Source organism: Aptenodytes forsteri, unplaced genomic scaffold (genome assembly GCF_000699145.1).
Source record: "Aptenodytes forsteri isolate BGI_AS27 unplaced genomic scaffold, ASM69914v1 Scaffold418, whole genome shotgun sequence".
Classification (NCBI taxonomy): domain Eukaryota; kingdom Metazoa; phylum Chordata; class Aves; order Sphenisciformes; family Spheniscidae; genus Aptenodytes; species Aptenodytes forsteri.
In genome coordinates, this window is record NW_008795245.1 from 273378 (window position 1) to 294433 (window position 21056).

General features: G+C 36.6%; 1 protein-coding gene across 1 annotated transcript in view; it reads right to left on the reverse strand.

The window, feature by feature from the left end:
* Positions 1-8113: 8113 nt before the first annotated feature.
* SLC17A6 (solute carrier family 17 member 6) overlaps positions 8114-21056 on the reverse strand; it is a 34058-nt gene continuing 21115 nt past the window's right edge. Inside the window, exons 4-12 of the mRNA XM_009278765.2 lie at positions 20398-20512; positions 18603-18690; positions 18414-18500; positions 17151-17293; positions 14640-14789; positions 12333-12465; positions 10598-10708; positions 8825-8952; positions 8114-8471 (exon numbers count right to left, since the gene is read on the reverse strand). Coding sequence (XP_009277040.1) covers positions 8139-8471; positions 8825-8952; positions 10598-10708; positions 12333-12465; positions 14640-14789; positions 17151-17293; positions 18414-18500; positions 18603-18690; positions 20398-20512 — 1288 coding nt within the window. The 3' untranslated portion in view covers positions 8114-8138. The remainder of the gene's footprint in view (positions 8472-8824; positions 8953-10597; positions 10709-12332; positions 12466-14639; positions 14790-17150; positions 17294-18413; positions 18501-18602; positions 18691-20397; positions 20513-21056) is intronic.

A 21056-nucleotide genomic window follows, 5' to 3' on the forward strand; every position in this document is an offset into this window, starting at 1 on the left:
CGTTACCAACTCATGCTAAGTAAACAGAAGAGATCAGGAGATTACAGAAGATCAGTTCAGTGACAGAAGGATTTGAACATTTGCCTGGAATATGAGAGGCTTATGTTTGAGGCTCTGATCCACTGCTGCAGCAGCCGTAGCCCAGGACTACTCTGGAGCTGATCCGCTTTCGTGGCGAAGTCCTGTGAAGATAAAGCTTTCATTCTGACAGAGAACTAACATGCCAGGAGCTTTGAATGTGAGGAAAATATAGTTAGGGCATTGTCTCTGTTTCAGTTCTTCCATTCTGTTAAATGGGAACATAGGCTGAAATCTAGTGAGAAGAAGCACTGCAGATAATCTCCTACCTGGTGGTGGCTATGGCAGAACAGAATTTCAGTGCTTATAGTGTGGCTGTTACATAGTGCAGGGTTCAGTCACGGGCACGACAGTGGCAATTTTGAGAAACTTGATTTCTTTTCCTCGTATTGAAGTCAATGTCTTCAAAACACATTGCCTCCATAGGGAGCAGAACTGGGTATTTTGATAGAGGATAGGGCCCAATTCTCCAAAGTTTCGCGGTCTGTGCATTAAAGTATCAGTTAGGGAATAGATCTTAAATGAGTGCCAATAGTTAAATGCCAAATAGTGCTGGTATTCCAACTCCACAGCAATTATTTCAGCTCGTATGTTTTCTGCTAAGTAGCTTTTGTGTCCTCTCACATCAAATTAATGCACAAGAACAAATAAAACACTGATGGCCCAAAGGATTTTATTCTAAATAAAACATGAAGTATTTACATTTAGTAATATAAACAGTAAATGACGGTTGTAATAAGGCTGGCATTGTATGAACAAGTTTCTAGGCTAATAAAGACACTCTAAGACAAGAAAATAAATGAACTAGAAAATGCTTTTTAAACATATACCCTTTCTTTTTACTCATATGAAACACACACACACACACAAATGGCCTTTGAAATAATGGGCCTAAAGAGGTAATTCTGGTTTCTTAGTTTTTCATTTCTGTCTCATTCATTACTGAATGTGTTGAGTATATAAAAATGATTATTTGATTTGACAAGAAAGGTGTATTGATTTAAGAAAAAGTCAGATTTTAAGCTTCTCAGCGTGACCCAGACCATATCTGAAAAAGAAAGAGAGATCTGGTTTTAATTGGGTAGGTATGATTATGGGGAAAATAAATAATAGATTATTCTACATCGGTGACCTGGAAAATGTAATGGTGGAAGTGTCAAGAAATACACCACCAAGTGTTTCCTGCCAATATCCCCATCCAGTTTTAGAGACCTTTTTTAGGTTGCTGTTCTGAAGTTCCCTCAAGCTATCAGACTTCAAGATCTTCTCAGAGAGAACAAAGACAACCAAACTTCTTATGAATGATTTAAAACTTTTGTTACTTGTTGCTGATGTCCATGTTTATTGTAGATTGTAATGGTTTTGAGAGGAGACTTATGTAAGTGCTATTTGAACTTGCTGAGGATACATTAGGATTTTGATCAGGTCAAAAGAGAACTAAAATCTTTCTGTGTACACTAAGATTTCTCTCCTCTTACTGCTCCAAATATCTGTGTATTATGTACATATATATGTGCATATTGTATGTGCATGTATGTGTATGTATATACAAACCTAGAATAATACTCTAATGCGGTTCATGTTAAATTTTAAGTGAAGTTTTACAATTGGATTAATTTTAATAACCATCTTTTTTGTGGACGGCTGCTATCTTTCTCATATAAGGTATGTTTACCATTTGAAATAAAATTCTTCCTGTTGCTGATTAAGTTAACCAGTTTATTTTGTTAGGTTGCTAATGACATATGTAATCTGTATTTTCTGAAAGAAAAGCAGTAGAGGAAGTAAATTTGCACATGTATAAATTATATATTGAGTGTTCAAGGTGTCACAGTCAGAGTAGATGTGAATGAATTCATACTGCTTAGTATGAATTGGGATCTTGCTAAACCAAATAAAGCTGTACTGTTTGTCCATGTCAAATGTTCATCTCATTCACTCTTCTTTGTGCACAGAACCTGCCATTTGATCCTCAGGGTACAAGCAACACCTCATCATCAACTCCTTGTCAGTCGTACAAGGTTGTGTGACTCTTTATAATGCCTTGATCGCCAGTTTTGCAAACCGTCAGTTTTAACTGCTGACCCTAGTTAGTGCAAAGATCAAGAACATTATTTGCATGCAAACTTTTGTGAGCAGACAGTATGCCATCGTGCAACAGTGCCCAGCCAGAAGCAGTGTAAAGATATATCGGTTTTGAAAAGCTAGTTAAAGTGCAAGCAAATGCTGATCATCCCCAGCAGAAGGACTGAGGATAGTAATAGCAGATTCCTGTACGCAGTGAAGAAAGCTGGTAGTGGGTGCAAGGATGAAAACTTGATTCAGTTCCATCAAGACACACTGATGAATGAAACATAGCTCCTCCTGGAAAAGGAAACTGGCACCATGAGTGTATCCATGATGGCAGAGTGAATCTGTGAGAGAGACAGACTTTAAGTAGGAATCCAAAACCTACTACTAATGAAGCAGTATGCTCTGGCATCTGGCAGGTTAAATCTCCTGTCCGACATGTCAGTATGTTTCATTGTATTTTAAGAAAATAATAAGATCATTATGCACATTTCTGCTTCTTCAGGGACTGACAAAGGTGCTTAATCTCAGCATTGTGAATTGACCATATGTGAAGTTTAGCAAGTCTCCTTGGACTATCACCGGCACAACATGGGAAGTGTCCAACAGGGAGCAGGAAGAGTGGGAAGGACAGCTCACTAGGGAAATGAGCCACGAGCTGAGGGTGACCCAGCTGCTGGCTGTGCCATTATTGACCAGGGTGCAGTCCTACAGGGTCTGAGCAGCATGGGCAGAGCAGGGTGCTAGCTCCACCGACAGTCCCAGAGACAGCAAGGAATGAATCAGGTCCAGGGTCCATCCAGAAAGCCCTCTCAGGAGCAACAGGAGCCGAGCCAGAGGCAGGACTGCAGACAAGGACACAACATAAATCCAACTTCTATTCAGGAGACAGACCAGAGACAGGGAAGCCCAGGCCTGAGCTGAAATGGTGCTCCTGGGTCATGGATGGGGGTGCAAGTGGGGGTCCCAAGGGCAGGATGCTCAGGGCAATTAAGATCTATAAGTGCCCTCATGGCCCTGACAGAGAAAGGTGTTAGAAACTATGGTAGGACAAGGTAGGGTGCAGCCAGAATGCGGTAATCAGCTTCTGAGCCGATTTTTGATCATACCTTAGACTCAGGATAGGGTGGACCAGATATTTAGGACTTCATGTTCAGTTTTTTTCTTCTCACTACTTCCATGACCAAAAGTGAGAAAATTTGGCAGCTCTTCTATAAGCTTTTCCTTAAATTTCCTACAACACTTTATTTCCTGTAATTTCTGACTTATCCCTATATTTTATGTGTGACATTACACCTGCCTTTCATACTTATTCTCTACTTACTTTCTTATAGATAAGAGCCTGCCAGAGGTTGGACTCGCTCAAAATCTTATTTTGTATTGTTTTCTAATGCCTCACCCATGGCAGTTGAGAGAATGTGGCTTCACCTAAAGTGAAAATTGCAAGGATTATGTGTTTCTGATGTTAAAAGCCTTACTGAGGAGGCATTTGCCAACAATCATTTTGTAACATTAATTCTCAAACGTGGAAGATACTGTCTAAGCACTTGACCTCAGTATAACTAAATACACAGGCTTCAGTAGTTGTACATATGTAAATATATAATACGTTTCATTCTTTGCCGTGTTTTGGGTTACAACAGAGTGAAAAAGTGTTAAGCAAGGCCAGAATAGCAACATCAGACACATTAGCTGGATCAGAGAGGATATACGTAGATATCTAATTAAAATATCTGACTGTAGTTCTAGGTCCTTTGATTATTTACTCTTAAATCTCCCAGTGCATTGAAAATTATTCAAGCAAAAAACACAGACAAATTCAAAATAAGTACAAAAGCAGCTGCTGTTAAGTAGTTAATCTAACTTAGACTAGCCTTCAAACTCCTTCACAGCTTATCCTGAAAGGAACAAAACATTTCATCTTTCAGAGGCAGCAACTAAGACTGTGATGTTATCTTTCTAACAGTACGGCTTTGAACTGTGACATTTATTCTGACTTCCACATTCATTCCTATTCCTAGCTTCATGCTGAAAGAGGACTTCATTCATATTTGCAGATATTCTTTTGTCACTGTTATTCAACCTTTACCTTGAGGCTTTCTTTTCCCCCATAGAAAAGTGTTTTTATGAAATTTGGTCCATTGAATTTCATGATCACTTCTGAAAGCAAAGAGCACTTTATGATAGCTTTATCTCTGCAACAAAGAGTGTGTGTTAACAGAAGGGATCTGACCAATGCAGATTCAAATATTTTAAAAATTGTCGCTGGTTGAGAGATACTATCTATATGAAATCATTTGAGGACATAAAGGTCAACATTTGAGGTGATATTCTAGCCCATCTAAACTCAAAGCTTTTCTAATTATTTTAATGGAGCCTGGATTCTGCCCCTTCCTTTTACTTATTGTTCTTCACTGAAAAGATAACTAACTGATAAATAAAAATGTGAGTAACAATTCCTTTCCTTTTTTTTAACATAGTAAGTGAGCAAAGAGTACCAGATAGGGGAACAGAACAGAAATAGGTGACAGGACAAAATGATCAAGTGACTGTGAACACAGTCTGATTGATAAACGGGGCTGATTTGAGCTGCTAAGGGTTCCAAAAGAGGAACACTGCGCCATACAAGCGCAACGTGTCTGCAGAGCTAGTCTTTGAATCTGAGTGCAGAAGAGATATCTCTGGGCAGAAAGGGCACAGTTCAGAAGAAGCTGAAGAGGTGTATGTTAGCAATGCTACTTTATAAAAATGAAGTAGCAAGGGAGAAACATAAACGTATTTACTGAGAAGAAATATAGGAGTTTAGATGAAGGGTCATGTCCCCTCAACTCTCCTTTTCCCTAAATCAGATCCAGCTGTTGCTGCTCGTCTTCACTTAATCATCCTTTGCAAGAACCCAATTATTTTCTCCATTTCCCCTTCTTTGTTAGTCGTGTTCCTGATGATTGGTTCCTGTATTTTTCTGTGAATAGGAGTCTGTGAAGAAGTAAAAATCTTAAAACCTGTCATGCTCCTTTTCCTTCCCAGAAGAACGGATTCCTCTGCACTGCCATTTAAAGAGGAAGTAAAGGAGTCAAAGCAGAAGCAGAGAGCTAGAAAGAGAATTGTGGAGCATCTTAGAGTGGTGTAGCGTTTAAAGGCAATTGTTGAGTTCCCACTGAGTTGTGCAAGGCTGAATGGTGCAATGTCTAATGCCTGGATGAAAGTCTCTCCTTTGTTCTAAGTAATTAAAAGGTGTCAGGCTAATAAGGAGAAAAAATTACCTGTATTTAATGAAAGAAAATTAATGAAAGAAAATTATTGAAACAATTTTGAAAGACAGAGAATCTGTAAGATTAGACTGAAAACTAAGAATTGATTTTGATTTTGTTAATTAGTTTTCATTTTCTCAGCTGTCCACTTACCATGATAAATACCACTGTACTTTTATAGCCCCTATTTATCCCACTTTCCATGTTTTCCCAGTTTCCATGGCAACATCACACCAGTCCATCAAAATAATTAGCAGTAACTTTGTGTGTTACCTGACTCAGCATCTCGTGACAGCTAGTCTATTGGTAAGAAACACTGGACCCATTACTGCTCTATCTAGTGTTTTGCAGCCTTTTGTTGAGTTTGGTGTTTCTACATTCTTCTACTTGGTGCAAGAAAATTATTGAAGAGTAAAAATTTTGTTAGAAAAAGTCTTACTTTTAATATATGATTTGTTGAATTTACTGATTCCTCTAGGGTCTATCCAAAGATGGATGGAAAGTAACATTATGTTTCAGTTAAGGAGTCGTGTTGCAGGAGCAAGAAAGGAAACAAATTCCAAGAACAGCAGTCTGTGATGCTTTTCACTTTCTTTCGAGAATGCTGATCCATGCCAGCTCTTTAGCTAACACAGATTAGTCTGCCTTTCCCAGTTTCGCTGCATTGGCTGGCACATTGATCCTCCTGCTCCTTTCTTTTCTACGCCTACTCCAGCCAACCTTATGAGAGGAGGAACAGCAATCTAGAGTTAGATGCCTCTCCTGCCACACATTTGTGTGTGGTCAGAGGAGAGAGTAGACAATGCAGGACATTGGGTATTCAGCATACCTCCCAGCTGGGACACAAGATATTATCTCCATGTCAATAGCAGAATTTGTCCTGCAGTGACTATAGTCATCTATATTAAAGTGCATCTAAAAAAATGACAAGAAACTACAATGGTCCTTTTTTATATAAAAGGATAAATAGAGCATTTTATTAACACTTTTTGCAGCAACAAAAGTGACACAGTCCACATCTTTTTCATTAAACACAGCAAAAGCTATGGTCACATTTTACATCACTTTGAGGCACAAAGCAAAATATTTTTTTCTTAAGGTCAAGGTATGATTTGCATTAAAAAAAAGGAGAAGAAACAATCCTCAAGTTGTATATTGCGGTAGCAGGGTTTCCAATCACTAGCACAATACAATGAACAGACCAAGAATCCAGAATGGATTATTACATACAATAATAATCATTTGATTGAATTAAGAAATGGATCATTGTTGTCATTTTAGAGTATTAAGAAGTGGTCTGGTGTTGCTAACTTCAGTTTGGTTCAGTTTGGTTTTAATCCCAACAACCCCAAATATATACAACAAGCTAAATGAAGGTTAATATATAGTCTAGAAGATTATGCACTTCATAATGCATTGCACTTATTGCTTGGTACACTAATGTTGCAGTCACTGTTGAGTTATGCTAAAAAGACAAGCGTGATGCTTGTTGGCTTCTTTCAACCCAACACTAGTTATTTGCCACTTTGGTTTATTGTGAGTTTATATGTTACTCATATTCAGTGTCCATTATTATTAGGTTTAATCGAAAGACAAATACATTTTTTATTTCAGGGATTTCTAAAATAGCAACATTTTCTATAATTACAGTATCTTCAATAAACATATCTATGTATACAACTGTGGCACGATGTGTAAAAATATGAAAGCTATTAAGGGAAGAATAAGGGTTAAATTATTCTCTGTTTTTTCTATTGGCTTCAAAATATTCTGCAAAACAAATACATCCTTTTTCATAGGGCTACTTGCTCATAGTAAATTTCTCTTTGGAATTTTGTAAAAGACTATATCTTTTTCTAGGTTATATTGTTTTTTTCTCTCTCTCTAAAGACACCAGTACAAAGTTGGAGTATACTGTAAAGAAAAGAATAATAAAGCTTGTTTTCTGATAAAGGGATTTGACAGTCTGCATGAAAAGTCAGGCTTAGCATTATGTATTGTTTTTTTATTAGTTGATAAATGCAGGGAAGAACATGATAATGCCTATAATTTCATAAGATTCTGTAAAGAATAGAAATAAGAATTTGTGCCCAAACATTCAGTATAAAACTCCTAAATAATTCCTTTATTCATCACAGAGTAGCCTGCAGCATGTAATCACGATAAACATCCACTATGCCTTATTTGTTCTTTGGGCTTGATACAATTACCATTGAAGGAACTGGATCAATCCTCTGTAAATGCCTAGGACTCAACCTTTCTTCTTTAAGAAAACTCTTGTCTTAGACTAAACACACAATTCTTACATTGCACTGAGTAAACGTGTGTATTTAACACAATCTCTTTCAATACAGTGTAACAAATATATAAGTGCATTTTTAATGATCAAGTAATTTTGGCTTTCTAAAAAGAGCATTAGATGTGCCAACTTGGTTGCTTAGTTGTGCTTTAATCCTTAGTTACGAGTTTTAGCTCTTGTATACTGTAAGTATCTAATTGCCTCTATAGTTTTGACCAGTAAACCCTTAAAACTCTAATGTTTATAGAACGAATATAACCTAATGAAAGTGATGACATGTCACAACTCATACAGATTGCACTTTAATGGATTTTTTTTACAGTAAGACCTTCCTGTTTGATATGTGTTTACATGTTTATACCACATTTTATTTCTGTGTGCAAACAATCACAATGAATTTAATCACAAACACTACAAAATATACCCAATATTTAGGTTTGTTATGAATAATCTCCTTCCTTGTAGTTGTATGAGTCTTGTACTTCCTCTTGTACAAATTCCTCTTTTTTCTCCCAACCATTAGGCCAGCCACCGTTGACCTGGGTTGTAGCACCATAAGACTTGGTGGTACCATAATTTACATAATTCTGAGTAATGTCCCCTGTCTCTTCAGCAAGTTCATCTTCATGAATAAAGCCACATTTCTCTTCACTTGTCTGTTCAGGGTCTGCCCAGGGTTGTTTCTCTCCTGAAGCAAATATGCCATAGAATATAACACCTCCATAATGAACTAAAGCAGCAATGAGGAAGACATACTGCCACTCTTCACGTGTCTGTAAAGAAGAAATTTGCTAAATCAGAGTAGTGTGTAGACTTATCTAACTCTTCTGAGCGGAAAGATTTAAATTAGGGATTCAGGCAGTGACAGTCAGCACAACTAGAACATTTAAGTGTCCAGTTTCTAATTATTTCTTCCTTTGAACAATCACTATTCATTAGCCTACAAAAGGATTGACCTAGTGAACATATAGTGAAGCATGCTTCAAATTTACAAGTTCCCGGATGCTATCCCCTAGAGGTCCCAGACTCTAATATGGATATTCTGGCAAGTTGTGCTATGGAAAGGTCTTTTTCTTGAAACCAATGGTATTAAACTGGAAGATTTGAAAACCGTATTGCCGTTTACCTTGTTCTTTGTCATTGCTCCGACAATTATAGGGCAAACCATTCCAGACAAGGTCCCGACTCCATTAGAAATCCCCATTAAGATGCTGGCATACCTCGGGGCAATGTCTAAATGGTTGACATTGAATCCTGCAATACAAAGGTCAGCAAACATTCATACCAAAAGCAGAGCATTACTTCAGTTCTGAAAAGTAAGGCTATCACTTGACAATTTTACTATGACATATTTGGGCTGTTTAATAACATTTCTTTTTCTCTAAAAGGCTTATAATGGTTAAATATTCCTAGAGAGACTCTGGGTTTTCATTTTCTTTTAAAAATATATTATAAAAGGATACCAAATGTATTTTCTTCCCAAAATTGCAGGTTTTAGAAAAATCCCAGTAGTGACTGTGTGGAGTAGAGAACCCAGAAGATATTTAGGCAGGGAGAAAGTTTATATTTTCGTAGTGTCATTCATGACCATTTCATGCTGTCAATAACACATCATTTCTTCTTCCAGCTGGTACCACTTTCCTCTCCTATTGCCCACATTTTTCTTTTTGTCACACAGACCAGCAGAAGGGAGTTCCCTTCTGTTCTTGAGTGGTAAAATGAAGGAAGTAAAAAGACAGTATGTATAAATGATTTATGAATTATTTTTATAAATATTTCTTTGTTCTTTTGCATTTCCAGCAGCTTAATTCTGTTCAAATTTATGCAGTAGCTATTTAAATAATCTTAGAAAAAACACATGCTTCTCTGAAGTGACAGAACTCATTGTCCCCAAAATAAGCACTTAAGTAAGTGAAAACAGAAACCAAATCTTTGGATACAGAAAGATAATAAAAGGGAAAAGGCAGGCAGTATGATATGGATAACTGTTAGAGAAAGTGCAATACACTTTTCAAGTTGTACAAAACAGGTATAATACCTTGCAGAATACGTGGGATTAAGGACAGATTTGATTAAGGAGAGTTTAGATGTTTGGCACAAAAGAAAAGAGAGCCTGTTTTAGACATAAGGAACCAGCATGGGAGAGGATGCGAAGATCACAGTGGGAAAACAAGGGAAGGCCAGGTGACTTGTGTTTGGGAGAGGCAAAGGCAAAGGGGTTATATATATCAGCAGGAAAGGGGAAGAGCTGAACTTTAAATCAGAAAAAAATTGCTAGTAATTAGGTCCCAAAGTAATAAAAAAATGCAACACTAACAAAGCATTAACTAATATACAGTGGGAAAAAATAGTAAAAAGCCTATATTTAAACAAAGACGTGTAAATTTAGGTATCATTGTATAATATCAGTCCATTTGTGTTGTATGTTTGATTTCAAGAAAAATCTATGGTGTACATTAACACCTTACTGAAAAGAAAGTCTAATTTGCTGCAATGAATATGGAAAAGATAGAAGCATTTCAACAAAAATAATCTAATATAGAAGATGTGGTACTGATTGTACTTTCCTTTGTAATGATCAGAAATCATGTCATTTGGAATTCTGAGGATTGTTTAAATATGTGTTTGATTTCAAGAAAAATCTATGGTGTACATTAACACCTTACTGAAAAGAAAGTCTAATTTGCTGCAATGAATATGGAAAAGATAGAAGCATTTCAACAAAAATAATCTAATATAGAAGATGTGGTACTGATTGTACTTTCCTTTGTAATGATCAGAAATCATGTCATTTGGAATTCTGAGGATTGTTTAAATTACTGTCAATGAATAAAAACCCAATGAGATATTCTATCTCTTAAGATAAAATAATTTACTAATAACACTAATATAATCTTACCAGATATGGCGAATCCACTAAAGCCTACAGCAAGCACTAAGAATGAGATAGCCACTCCTTTACTGTGAGAATATCCCACCACGAGAAGAAGAGTTGCTTCCATACCAAAACCTGGGGAAATCATAAAGAAAACCAGGCATCAGATTTAATTCCCTCTCAAATATTGCAGGCCTTAGGATATGGTAATATTTCATGGGAAGACAGCAGCAAAATATTACCTCAGAGTGGAATATAATCAGGTATTTCTTTCATCCCTAAAAAACACATGTTCTTGCTATCTCACATAATCCTTATTTTATTCTTCGGATGCTAATTTATTGTTACTTCCTGTCAGTTTTAAGATGAAAAGAAATACTTGTGATTTGGTCAGGTCATTCCAGCCAACCCTAATGGAAATATACGCTTAACCTGCCTATGAATTTTACAACCCTTATCACAGTGTCCTGGTTTCGGCTGGGATAGAGTTAATTTTCTTCCTGGCAGCTGGTACAGTGCTGTGTTTTGGATTTAGGATGAGAATAATGTTGATAACACACCGATGGTTTAGTTGTTGCTGAGCAGTGCTTACACTAGTCAAGGACTTTTCAGCTTCCCATGCTCTACCGACTGAGAAGGCTGGAGGTGCACAAGAAGCTGGGAGGGGGCACTTCCTGGCATGGTACAGTGCTGTGTTTTGGATTTAGGATGAGAATAATGTTGATAACACACCGATGGTTTTGTTGCTGAGCAGTGCTTCCACTAGCCAAGAAGTTTTCAGCTTCCCATGCTCTACCGATTATTATTATTAGGATTTTATTTTATTTCAATTATTAAACTGTTTTTATCTCAACCCACGAGTTTTCTCACTTTTACTCTTCCAGTTCTCTCCCCCATCCCACCGGGGGGGGAGTGAGCGAGCAGCTGGGTGGTGCTCAGTTGCCCACTGAGGTTAAACTGCGACACACAGCCAGGATTCAGCTCATGTGACTTTAACCTCTTGGAAGTCAGATATGTAATCTCAGGTAGTTGTCTGGGCTCTCTTAGTGCAGAGGGTGTTTAGATGAAGAGCTCAGATTCAGTAAGTAGCTAAGGGTAGGCAAATTACCCCCAAAAAGCCCATCTGTTTCTTTAACAGTCTGAATGCTTTTTCAAATACCAAACATCTATATTGAAACTGGGAACAGGAACAATCGTGTTTACTTTTATTTAGTAACCACATCTGTAATACACAAAAAATGCACAAAGTATTGATTCATAAGTACATAAAACTGCACAGTTTGTTTGTTTACTGTATACAGCATACTATATGGACATTGAACCTGTACAAGAAGCTTCTTAATAAAATAGGAAGACATCTGTAATACACAAAAAATGCACAAAGTATTGATTCATAAGTACATAAAACTGCACAGTTTGTTTGTTTACTGTATACAGCATACTATATGGACATTGAACCTGTACAAGAAGCTTTTTAATAAAATAGGAAGACTTACCTTCCACAGTTCTTATCTTTCTCACAGTAGTGGTTGAAAGAATCTGCCTGCTTCTTAAAAAGGCTGTCCCCCAATAGGAACAATAATTGTCATCACTAAATGCGGCATGCGGCATAAGATACCCACCTAAAATGATCATTAGAATTAGCAGAGTATAAACTGTAAGAAAACATCGATTCTTCATTTTCTGAAGCATTCAGCAACGAATTGTTTCCCTTCAATTTCAGGCTATGTGCTAAAACTAAAAATTTTAACTTACTTACCTCCACAGTTCATTATCTTTCTCACAGTAGTGGTTGAAAGAATCTGCCTGCTTCTTAAAAAGTCTGCAATTTGTCCCCCAATAGGAACAATAATTGTCATCACTAAATGCGGCACAGCAGATAAGATACCCACCTAAAATGATCATTAGAATTAGCAGAGTATAAACTGTAAGAAAACATCGATTCTTCATTTTCTGAAGCATTCAGCAACGAATTGTTTCCCTTCAATTTCAGGCTATGTGCTAAAACTAAAAATTTTAACTTGGTTTATTAAATGAACAAAACTGGTGATCTTAAGTTGTCATTGTATTTTATGAAGGACAGCCCAAGTTTTTAAGAACCTCTGATGCCGTGACACTTTTTGTTTATAGATTGTTTTCACAGTTTATATTTAAGCTAATGGCTTTTTTCCCCTGACTTACAGCCCCTCTGCCCTTTCTTTTCAGAAAATTTATGATCAGATATGTTGAACTGAATTGCTACATTGTTATTGGTGATGTGTTTGGCGTAGCATTGCCCAGCAAACCCAACATGTCTAGACAGATTCCCTGTGGATTACATCCTCACATGCATAGCGGCCATTTGCCTTTGATTTCTGACCATCCCTCAAGCTTCAAATTTCACGTGGGCAAAAGATATGTCTGAGAAACTCCATACGTAGTGAAAGATAACATACTAAATATCCATCGACAACATTCAAAGTGCTATACATACTAGCAAAGTAAGACATAGTAATTTTGTGATGACTGTTCCAAGATATAATAATATATTTGAAGACCATTCCTTCAAAACAGGATAGGGTATCTGTGAGCATGGCACGAACTGCCACCTGCTATCTCCTGTCAACATAACTGCCTTGCAGATAGTTTGGTTTAGTACGCATGGCATTTTGTTCTGATAGGGAATTCTGTTTATTGTGTATATCTGAAAAAGTGCTTAAGCACAGGGGTTTTTGCATAATTCCTGTCTGAACAGTGTATCAGCTGGCCTGATGTCTGACTTGAGTTACATCAGCGTCCAGAGCAGACTGACTCCATGAGAACAAAAAGAAAACAATTTTCTCTGCTCTTCAATTAAAGTTGTGAAATTGTGTATTTCACTGCAGTTTATATATGTGACAACTATGTTGTGACAGCTAGCTTCATGTTAATAGATGTTTATCCCAATAAGCCAGACATTAACTATGAGGTAACTATGGTATTGCAGTTACTGCTTTGAGGTGTTCCTGACTAAATAATAACTATTCATTTATCAGCATCCATATCCACAGCAGGTGAGAACTGACTTTGCTGTCATCGTTTACAAAGCTCTGCATTTCTTTGAATACACTCTAAGAAAAGTCTTCTAGAACAAAATGATCAGTTTAATTCTATAGGATATGACCATTCTTATTGCATGCATAACAGATGATGTTTCAAGCACAGCAAAGCTTCTTAAAATAGCTCCAGCTAAAGACGGAAGCCCATCTTTAAATGCAAGGTGGCATTATGTAATTTCGACAATACTCCATAATACGGCAACACTTTGGAAGCTACTCATCTAATTGTCACTTCCACCACAATTTAGGGTGCCAATACCTCATGGAACAATATCAAAAGAATACAGGTCTCCCAAAAGCACAAGCCCCTGTCACTTTCACAAGAAGGAAATCTGTATTAGTTGAAAGCTTCCTATACACTCTGAAGGCTTGTTTGCATGTATCCATATTTACATTACAGGTCTGATCCAAAATTCATATGAATTATGCGGAGCCTTAGATCATCCCTATTTCTCATATTTTGCCACCATCTCTTTCGCTTCCTAAGTGAAAAAGGGGGAACAGTTCTCACCACATTAAAGGGGGATATAGAAAGTTGATAAATTGTACTATCCTTCCTAAAACTAGGTTGTCCTGCTTTGTAAAATGCACCTGGAAAAATGGAACCACTTGTCAAAGTTTTCTTTACAGCTTCAGTGGGATCCTGCATCCCCTGGGGTGTCAGGGACAGAAGTGTAATGCTTGTCTCGATACCTTTCTAATACCATGCATGATCTGGTTTCAAGCACTTAACTGAAGGTCTTTTTGCAATATGGCCCCAAGTAAATCATCACTAAATCTCATCCCGCCTTCACCTTCCTTTGTCATTGTTGTTACTTCACTTAGATGTGCTGGTCAAGGGAACGCTAACTGGGAGGGATAAGATTTAAGACTTGTAAACCCATGATAAAGACACAGAACACTTTTCTTTCCTCCTCCTAATAAATAACACAAACGTAACTCTGATATTTACTTAGCTAAGATAAAAGCTTTATATTATTTTTACATACCTTGCTTATTTCAAATCCAAACACTTCCTCAAAGTAAGCAGGCTGACTAATAAGCAGCAAGTAAAAAGTCCAGCTTCTACAGAAGTTTGCAACAATTATTGCATAGACTGGCATAGATGTAAAAAATTTTCTCCATGGAGTTTTGTATTTCTGAAACATAGAAAGGGGGATCCAATCACCATTTGATCATTATCAACTGTCTATCTTCCCTTTTCCTATCTGTTATTTTTACCTATACTCCAACAAGCTCATATATGCACCGCTTCATGTATCTGAATTCCAGTGACTTCAATTATCATAAAGTACATGCATCAACATTTGGATGATCAAGATTTAATTTAAAACATAAGCAAGTAAAAATTACTACAAAATGCACAAGTGGAGAAACTCAGTGATACCTAGCTGTATCATAACACTTATGTACAAGTGCCATTATCTCAATCGTGTAAATATGAACACACTAAGTCCAAAATAATAATATGACTTTACAAGACAATGTTGCTGTATCTAAGGCAACAGTCAGATTTTACACTGTAAGTACACAATTTCATCCAGATTTATTTTAAGGATGTATTTTAACATTTAAATCTTAATCCCAGCATTCTGAATAATTTTTTTATCTAACCTCAGCTGAAACTGCTTGGTCAATGTATTTTTTTGTTTATTTTCTTGTACTTTTAAAATGAATTGCATAATAAATAAAAAAAAGACAGATGGACAGAACTGCAATCCTGCTGAGTCCCAGCACCTCTCCATGAGCCTAGTGTTCTGCCCATCTGTGTTGATCCAAGTACGGGATCCAGACCCAGATGAGTGTTTGAAAATCGCTTCAGCAAGGTTTCAGGCTGAATTTAGTCTACTGTTGATTTAAATACTGGCTTTTCTTCAAAGAAAAACAGCCCATAGATGGATAGATGCAATACCTTGTATACCTATTAAATTACACGTAAGTGAGAGCTAAGGATTAAGTATGACTTAATTAATGTGGAGCCAGCCAGAAAAGCTAACTTGATACTATGGGAAAAATTTCAGCCTAAATATTTTAGAAGCAACTGAATGATACAAACTAATCACTTCCAAAAAATGTTTAATTAAAAAGCAACAATAAAAAATAGACAGAAATTATCCAGCCCAAGTTAGAACTATATGGACATCCTTTGAATTATCTCATTTCATGTCAGATTTTCAAAAGCATTTATAGGTACAAGAAACCATGAACGCTGCTGAATGCTATTGGATATCAACCCAGACACTCCCTCAAAACACCTAAAAATGTCAGCTATCAAAGAAATGACTCTGTAATATTTCCAGTTCCCTATTTAATCTCAATCAAAGGTTTTTTACTAAGAGAAAAACAGTTTATTCCTGAGTTCAATCAAGAACCAATATTCTGACCAATTAGAAAACATAATGAAGAGTGGTAGCGAGGGTCTACTGGGAATGGGTGGTATAAAAATTTGAGCAGATGAAGTGAGGCTTAAGAACCAAAATCTTTTTACTTTCTTGAGTTCATAAGCATGGTGATAGTTTCTTTTAAGGTTTTCAATAGAGAAATAAGAAAATTATTATTTAGCATGATAGGATTATTAAGTGGCTGGCTAGAAAATTCTCTGAATTCATAGCTGGTTTTTTAGGAACTCTTGAGAACTAACCCAGTACAAAACTGAGTCAGATTATGACAGGCCTGACAGCGTGTTTCCAGCAAAGTTACCATGATAATGGGGAATGTTCCTATGGCTCTCCTAGCATGCTCTGTTGCAACTTACAGTCTTTCTTGCAAATGAAACATAGAATAGTCAGGATTTGCTTTTTTTCTGATGTTCTGAGGACCTCAAGAGACACTGAGTAGTGCTTTTCCTCCAGTGTACTTTTAGGAAGAGTTCCAGGAGGGATTATATAGGAAGGAAATTAACCACTTGAACTCAAGGTACTATGAAAGTGTCAATAAAGCTGCAATTTCAAATGTAGCTGTAGGGGTTTTTTTTATACTTTGGACTAGAAAAAGAGGCATAAATTCCATGAGTGATCTGCTAGAAGAACTGGAGACCTTATTGCAGCCTTTCAGTACTTAAAGGGTAGAGGGTAGATTCAAACTAGATATAAGGAAGAAATTTTTTACAACGAGGGTGGTGAAACAGATTGCCCGGAGAGGTGGCAGATGCCCCATCCCTGGAAACATTCAAGGTCAGGTTGGACGGGGCTCTGAGCACCCTGATCTAGTTGAAGATGTCCCTGCTCACTGCAGGGGGTTTGGACTATATGACCCTTAAAGGTCCCTTCCAACCCAAACTATTCTGTGATTCTATGATCCTCTTCATGCAAAAGAAATATCCACTCAGAAATCCATCAGCAGATTTCAGATCTCCCCACCCCCAAAAAAATTCAGTTGTTTGAAACATGCTTTTCTGTCTTAAAGAAGAAGGATGTTTGATTTTTTTTGTTGTTTCTATTTGGGGTTTTGGGGTTTTATTACTATCTCATAGGAAACAAGTGTATGAGTAGTATTCTTACTTCCATTGCACCTAGGAGGTTGGCACTCTCTCCAATGCTTTCTTCTATGTATCTCCTTTCTTCATCTGTGATCGTAGGATGTTTTGCAGGACTCTCATATGAAACCAAAAGCCAAAACATGTACCAGACTATACCAAAGCTCCCTTTGGAATGGAAAGAAAGACTTTAAAAAGATGCACAGTAAAGCAGCAAACAAGGAAAAAAATCTGTGAACGATTGTAACAAATTTAAATGGCAATTGTTGTTACTGCTCTTCTACTGAGTCATTCTAACAGACAGTCAGATCCTGCAAACAATATTTGTGCAAAACACATGCAGAGCTGGACCACAGTGAAGTCTTCTTTGTTTCATTTACAGAATTATTTCACTGTAAGTGAATATTCACTGTTATTTTATCATCAATTTGTACAATGCAATGCAATGAAACAGCTTCTATTTCATTTCACCAGACTGTAAATGAAGTTCCATTCTGCTTTAAGCCACTGTTGCTGATTACTGCCCTAAATTTTTTACCTGCAAAATACAAGATTGTAGGATTGTTTTCAACATAGCAATGCACTTCCTGAGTAATTTATTAAATTTCTCTAAGGTTTCCACATCAATTTGTACAATGCAATGCAATGAAACAGCTTCTATTTCATTTCACCAGACTGTAAATGAAGTTCCATTCTGCTTTAAGCCACTGTTGCTGATTACTGCCCTAAATTTTTTACCTGCAAAATACAAGATTGTAGGATTGTTTTCAACATAGCAATGCACTTCCTGAGTAATTTATTAAATTTCTCTAAGGTTTCCCCCTAATTCACATCAATTTTACACTGCAGAATGAACTCCTTTGGGACATTTTTTTTCCATCAGTGTAAGTTAAGGTAGCACAACTAGTGTGAATGAAGTTATGTTGGTCTTCAGTTAAAAATCAGGGCATCTTAGTCAGGGCAGGTACTCTAAACTTACAGTTTTATAAATGAAAGTGAGACATTACATGATCTGAGATTCTATCGATCTGCATAGCAGTTTGCACTACTTGTACTGGAAGTGATGAAGGTTTCACCATGAACTAGCTTCTCTTCTTATTTAACAATGTTGCTTTCCTACTCTCTCCTTTAAATTCTGTTCTTTCATTGTCCTTTTCTCTAGACTGTATTTTTAGCTTTACAGACCCACTTCTCTTTTTTTCTGGCCTCTTAATTGTAGCTTTTACATTTTTAGAAAGGGTAGAGTAAGGTCATACAATATTGGAGTGAGATGAGCAAAAATGCATACCATACACATAGAACACAGAAGACCACCCTGTATATTGCACTAGAATTCCAGCTAAAGGCATTGCAATAACAGCTCCTGCATAGGAACCTACAAAACAAGACACGTGTGGATGAAAAGGGAGAAAAATTCAGTCTCAAAATACTTTTACATTTCAAATGAAAGAAAGACATAAAATAGAAAGTTACTTACCACAAAAGGAAGTGGTTGCTAACCTACTTCTTTCTAATGGGGGGGCCCACTTGCTCCAAATACCATGGCAGGCAGGGTAGGTGACCCCCTGGGGAATGGGTGTGCCACAAGTTAGCTAATGCTGATCAATCACTCAGTTCATTGTCTTTGCATGATTTATTCTTTTTTAATTGCTACAAACAAGAAGTTGAGAACGCTTTGCATTTCTATAGTGAAGTCTGAGCACAGCCATAGAAAAACTTCAATTTCTATTAAAGCTGAAATGGCTTTTGTATATCACTCCAAACCATTAAAGAGGCCTTATGAAACAGATATAAAACATAATTATTTCCTTTTGCTCCCCGTCCCCCTTCCAGGAAAGAACTGCAAAGAATTAAAAAGAAAAAAATCTTAATGCACAAGTACCAGAGTCAAAGGAAAGATGAAAACACTGGAATGTTTTCTGGAGTCTTTCTAACGCTGGGCTCATTTCTCCAACCCTCAGCTTTGGTGGCCTTCTAACGTTTTTTGATCTAACATTTAAAGTATAATTTAGGAAATACAGATTACTGTTCCACTGCTCTAAAACTAGAAAATAAGATCAATAAGAGCTTAAAAATACAATGTTAAGGGAGAAGTTTTTCACTACCTTTGTCTTTAATGAAACTTCTAGAGCACTTAAAACAAATAATTGGCTGATATTAGTTGGTTTGATTTTAAACCATCTATATTTAGGTTTCTCTTCAAAACCAGCCTTTAGCTTAATGATAGGAAGACTACACAGAAATCACAGCGTCTTGCAGTGTTGACATTTTAGAAAATTTAATATGAAATATACATTAATTTTTCACAAAATTCATGCTTAAGAATTATGATGTATGCATAGTTATATAGAGTAACTTTTCTCTTAATTTAATGTTTTGTTTCCTATGCAAGAAGTAGAAAAAAATTAATAACTTTTGGCAAAGGAATGGATCCATATTTACACATGTATACTTTAAGAACTTGATTGAAGGTTCCCTAACTTTCAGGCACATTCTGCACCCTCTTTTGGAGTCTTTTTATACAATAAAGCACATGATTTAAAATCAGCTCATGCAACAGAAGTGTGTAGCCCTGAGGAACAAAGAACCAGTGATCACAGGCTTAAAAATCTATTTTTCAGTAAAGACACAAAAAACCAAATAAATTTAGAAGGCAGGCTCAATTTTTTTCTCTCTTAAATCACGGTAAATCTCTCATTCATACCAACAAGAGCATGGTCAGGGCCTGTGATAGAATAATTCTGTGTTATAGATTTACAGAAGTGTGTAGCCCTGAGGAACAAAGAACCAGTGATCACAGGCTTAAAAATCTATTTTTCAGTAAAGACACAAAAAACCAAATAAATTTAGAAGGCAGGCTCAATTTTTTTCTCTCTTAAATCACGGTAAATCTCTCATTCATACCAACAAGAGCATGGTCAGGGCCTGTGATAGAATAATTCTGTGTTATAGATTTAATCTGTGAGGCTGGACAGAAAATAACTCTTGAGAATAACACCAGTATAAACCCTATGCAGTACAGGATTTCAGTGAAACTTCAGTATTAAATACATATCTCACTGGCTTCTCAGCAAGGGAAAACTTTGCTGTGTAATTTTATAGGTGAAGGGAAGTCAGATAGCTGTAATTCATACATTGAAATCCACTGCACCAAAAATCAGTAATAAACTGAAAGCAATTTTTATTTTCCCCTGAAGAGTTACAATTGCTAATTAAAAGCTAACAAGCTTCTATCACATTTACTGGTTATTTTATAACATATTTTTCCATACCTCTACAAGGCCCTGCAAGATCCTAACAAAGATGACACACCCATAGTGCACCCTGGCTGCAGATGGTATTAACATGTTGAGGGAGGATGTCAGCAGTATAGCAGCACCAAATACTCTGCAAAGGTCGGGGAAAAAAAAAGAAAGCAAGTAACTTCAGTGTTGTTCCAATAGACTTATTCCACATATGCTCACATATCAATATAGACATATTTAAACATATGTTCTTTATGTAGGGAATATACTAACTGCTGGACTGGATTAGTGTCTGCTTCCATCTAGTGTAATAACCTGCCTGATAAGACCCAGACCAAACATGGACGTATACATCTATTTAGCGTAATTTCCTAAGGAAATTCATCTTATGCAATCACAGGTATAGCTCTTACTCTCCCTATAAATCCCCACTCTTTCCTTTAATTTTCACATCTGTTTCAACCAAATCTGATTGAATTCACCATCCCCTACAGAAATTAGAAATTAGTTCTCTAAATGGCTTAAGAAAACAGGTGGCCAAGTAAAAGAGAGATTCTTATTAGTACTTTAATTGTAAGAAAGGGGCACCATGCATTTACTACTTATAAAGCAGAAGAGAATACACTTTTATAAATGCCAAAGCAGCAGCAAGAATTTCAAACAGAGCTGGGATTTTCTTAGACACA